Genomic DNA, 4,535 nt, shown 5'->3' with positions numbered 1-4,535 from the left:
GTGTGTGTGTGTGTGTGTGTGTGTGTGTGTGTGTGTGTGAGAGAGAGAGAGAGAGAGAGAGAGAGAGAGAGAGAGAGAGGAATGGAGCTCACTTTGCAGCCCAGACGAATGTGATTGTCCTCCCTCATCTTCAGGAGTGCTAGGCTACAGGCAGTGGTGGCGCACGCCTTTAATCCCAGCACTCGGGAGGCAGAGGCAGGGGGATCTCTGTGAGTTCGAGGCCAGCCTGGTCTAGTAGAGCTAGTTCCAGGACAGGCACCAAAAAGCAATGGAGGAGTGCTAGGCTAGAGGCATCACCTGCGCAGGTAAACATAGGCTGTGGAAACTGCCTATATAATGCTGGCGGATAGTGTGGTATGCTGTAATGCTGCCCATCTTCAGCAGCATAAAATTACCTAGGAACTTAATAGTTTTCTAGGGCACCAGGAGCTCCACGTAGTTATGGCAAGGGTGCCTTGTGGGCAGTGCGTGGAGAGTCACTGACTTTGTGGTTTATGCCTATGGTTCTTGGGATACAGATGGATATATGATGATCAAGCTGTTCTTGGGTGACAGGAATAAGAGACTATTCATTCAACCAGACTTAGTGAATTTCTACAGTATTCTATTTGTAGAAATAAAGGAACAGTAAGAACATTCCACTTGTAGTAGAAAGTGATCGACTAATGTTAAGGTATTTTTTCTTTGTAAAAATGATGGGTCGAGAATGGAAATTAAAAATTCTTAAGTTTTAGATTTATTTTATGCGTTTGATTATTTTGCCTGTATACACGTGTGTGTGCTGTGTATCTGCCTGCTGCTCTCAGAAGTCAGAAGAGGGCATGGGATCCCCTGGAACTGGAATTTAGATGGTTGTGAGCGATCTGCATCCTCTGGAAGAGTAGCCAGTGATGCTGAGCCATCTTTCTGGCCCATTAAAATGCACGCCTTTAATCCCAGCACTCAGAGGCAGAGGCAGGCCAATCTGTGTGAGTTCAAGGCCAGCCTGGTCTGCTGAGTGAGTTCCAGGACAGCCAGGGCTACATAGAGAAACCCTGTCTTGGAAAACCACATACACACACACACACACAAATTCTTTTTGAGGCTCTGCCTTGCTTTATAGCATAGGCATAATCCTCCTGCCTCCACTTTCCAGGTCTGAGCTGCCATGTCTAACTTTAATTAATTAATTTCATTTTTTTTTAAGGTGGGTTTCGCTGTGTATCCTACCAGGATGGTCTTGAACTCACAGTGCAGCCAAGACTGGCTTAAACTCACTGTAGTCTTCTTGCTGAGTCCCCTAAATACTGGAAATATAGGCATTCAATACCATGCCTGTCTTAAAAGTTCATTTTTATTTTAATGAGTATTGCAGGCCAAATAAAATAACCAGATTTATTTTATTTTTAAGTTTTACTGGAGCTGTGAAGTTAAACTACCCAGTACGGTTCTGCAGCTCTTTGATTCGAGAGCATAATGGAGCACTGCTAAGAAGCACAGTTCCTCAGAGGCACCAGTTGCCACCTGTAGCCGGGAGCTGCTGTGTCAGACAGGACAGATATGGCACATGTCCATCATTGCACAAGCTTCTATGTGACAGTGTTGCTCTAGGGTCTAGAGTAGCAGAATTGATTTTGAGATCAATATTAGCAGTGATTAGAGGCTTCCATTTCCTTTGTGAAGTGCTTTCATACCCATTCAGGTTGACCAGGCCAAGGCTGCTACTGACTTACCCTAATAGTCTTATTATACAGCAAGTGCAGTCTGAATGCCAGTTTACTCTGTGTGTGTGTGCTGGGATGCGGTAGGTAGCCTTCTGGGTACTGAGGTCACAGGCACGTGACCCCAGTCTGACTGTGGTCCAGAACTTCAAACTGAGTTAGTAGTCCCCTTAGGTCACTTGACTGCACCGTGGTTTTGTTTTTTCCCTGTGGGGTCTGTGTTTGTTTGAGAGGGAATAATAGACTGCACACAGGGCATGTGGGGGGCATCTCCTCCCACATTCTGCTCTTTAATTCAGAGTGCACTCTTCACATTAAACTGGGAATTTAAAACATCTCGGTTGCTTTGAATTTTGATCTAAGGCACTTGGAGGGGCAAGGTAGAGCTGTCATTGCATCTGTTGCTAAATGTCTGACATTTACGTGAAACAGGTTTATTTATATAGAAGTCAAATCCCAGAAGAGTGAAAAATTGGGTCAGCGCCATGGTCTAGGGTTATTCTGGGTAGAGGGCTACTTAAGGCTTTTTAAGTAGCATAGGGCAGCTGGGATGACCCAGTAGGGAAATTTTCTTGCCACGCAAGCCTGAGGACCTGAGTTTTATTCCCAAGAACCCATTTTAGAGAAAAAGAACCAATTCCTACGACTCATCCTCTGAACTCCACACACATGAGTATGCACACGTGTTAATATATTTTCATAATAGTAACTAGGGTTTTGGTAGTGGAAAAATCAGCATTTTTGTTTTTAGTTCAAGAAATGACATATAATTATCTTTTTTTTTCCCGCCTCTATTTCCTGAATACTATTCTCTAAATGGAGCTTGGCATTCCCTCTTTTTTTTTTTTTTTTATCTTCGATAAGCCTTGGCTATTGCACTTGGTCCCTGGTCTTTGGTAGTGGAAATCTTTGGAATCTTTTTGTGCACGACTGCCTGCTTCAGTGACCTTCCCTCCTTCCTTCCAGGTCACTTACTTCAGCCTCTGGTACTACAACAAGCAGAACCAGCGTCGCTGGGTGGATTTGGAGAAGCCCCTGAAGAAGCAGTTGGATAAACACGCGCTGGAGCCCACTGTCTACTTTGGAGTGGTGTTTTACGTGCCTTCCGTTTCCCAGCTGCAGCAGGAGATTACCAGGTGAGAAGTTCCCTGCCGCCTGGGTTGAGAAAGTGAGGTAGGAAGAGTGGAGCTGAGGTCAAAGGCCCTCAGATAAAAGCCCGTGACTGACTTTGCCCTCCAGCCTGCAGCTTTAGTCACCGCATTCCTAAGGAGGTTCTGGAATGTGGTGTGTCAGACTGAATTATGGTTCACCAGGCCCAAAGGCACAGGAAAGGTGGTCGGCTCACCCTGGCGGTCAGCTCACCCTGGTGGTGAACTCCTGTGATATCCTCTTTAAGGTCTTCGCTGTTCTGCTTCTGGTTCCTTGTAATAAGGAAGTGGGAGAGGAGAGATTTAGAATGTGTAAACTCTATGTTCTCTCCTCAAGGAACTGGCGGGCTCTTGTAACTGACTCCAGGGCTGTTCTCTGTAGAGGGAGCTCATGGGGACAGAGGGGACACAGCGACAGAAGACTTGATCAGAGGATACTAGCAGTAAATACACTTAAAGGGGGATACAAACTGTGAAAGCTTGAGTTTGCCTGAGATGTCTAAAACTTACCACTGCTTTATCTTTTAAACTCTACTTAGTAAGATTACTTTGGAGCCAGGCTGGGCAATGTCAGTGTCCTAAACATCACGTACCTTTTATCTTTGTGTCCTGTGTCTTTCTCATATCCATCTGACTCTGTGAAGCTCTGGGATGCCCCAGTATGGGGTGCATGTTGTTTATCCTGTGCTATCTTTGGATTTGTGGTTGGTGTCACAGCCTCCTATTATGGTTATTTGTGTACGTGTCTTATCTTCTTTCTGCATCTTAAGTCCCTGTTTTCTCTGGCTTTACCTTCCATTTGCGAGCTATAATGCCCCGCAGATGTAAGAATTGCTGCTGCCTCATGCTTCTGGAATGCTGTTTGAATGTGCCAGGTAATTATCTGAAGACTAGGAAACCGAGGTCAGGAAGTAGGTCTAGGCATGAATAAACTGTGAACAGGTCTGAAATATAAATATTGAAGAGAGAAGTATAAGCCAGGAGGAAAAATATGAACTGGCCACTTAACTCACTTAATTTAAACCTTTACTGAAGCTATTCTGTGATCAGAGAGTAGTCAGGTCGTCATTTGAATGTGACCTGCAGGAGTTGCTCACTCACAGCCTGGTGGAACTGGCAGTTCACGGACAGAAGTAGTCAGAGTATCCCGAGATAACAAACATTTCATTTCAAGCTCAGGATTCCTCGGGGCGGAGCTTGACTAAAGAAGGAAACAGTGGGCTTCTTAGTAGACTTTAGAAGGAATTTTCTAGTTGGGTGTGTGGCTTGTGGAAAGCAGGGAGAATAGGAAGCCTCAGATAATACCTGGAGATGAAAGAAAAGGTTTATCCTGCTTAAGAGTGGGAGGAGTGAGAATATGAGCAAAGAGGTCAAGACCATGATGGGGACACCCACTGACAGTCTACCTGAGCTAGTGGGAGCCCACCAACTCTGGCCTGACAGCGAGGGAACCAGCATAGGGCCAAACTAGGCCCCCTGAATGTGGGTGACAGTTGTATGGCTGGGGCAGACTGGGGGGCCACTGGCGTGAGAACAAGATTTATCCCTACTGCTTGTTCTGGCTTCTTAGAGCTCATTCTCTTTGGATGGATTCCTTGCTCAGCCTAGATACAGTGTGAAGGGCCTTGGTCCTGCCTCAAAGCAATGTGCCTTACCCTCTCTGAGGAGTAGATGGAGGGGGAAGGGA

At 45.7% G+C, this 4,535-nt stretch overlaps 1 protein-coding gene across 4 annotated transcripts in view; it reads left to right on the top strand.

The window, feature by feature from the left end:
* Ptpn21 (protein tyrosine phosphatase, non-receptor type 21) overlaps positions 1-4,535 on the top strand; it is a 59,195-nt gene that overhangs the window by 20,357 nt on the left and 34,303 nt on the right. For all 4 annotated transcript variants that reach the window (XM_005343432.3, XM_026780608.1, XM_026780615.1 and 1 more), the window contains exon 3: positions 2,667-2,836. In XM_005343432.3, coding sequence (XP_005343489.1) covers positions 2,667-2,836 — 170 coding nt within the window. The remainder of the gene's footprint in view (positions 1-2,666; positions 2,837-4,535) is intronic.

This window comes from Microtus ochrogaster, chromosome 1 (assembly GCF_000317375.1).
Source record: "Microtus ochrogaster isolate Prairie Vole_2 chromosome 1, MicOch1.0, whole genome shotgun sequence".
NCBI classification, from domain to species: Eukaryota; Metazoa; Chordata; class Mammalia; order Rodentia; family Cricetidae; genus Microtus; species Microtus ochrogaster.
The sequence above is the reverse complement of the archived record's forward strand: the minus strand, read 5'-3'. Positions and strand labels throughout refer to the sequence as shown.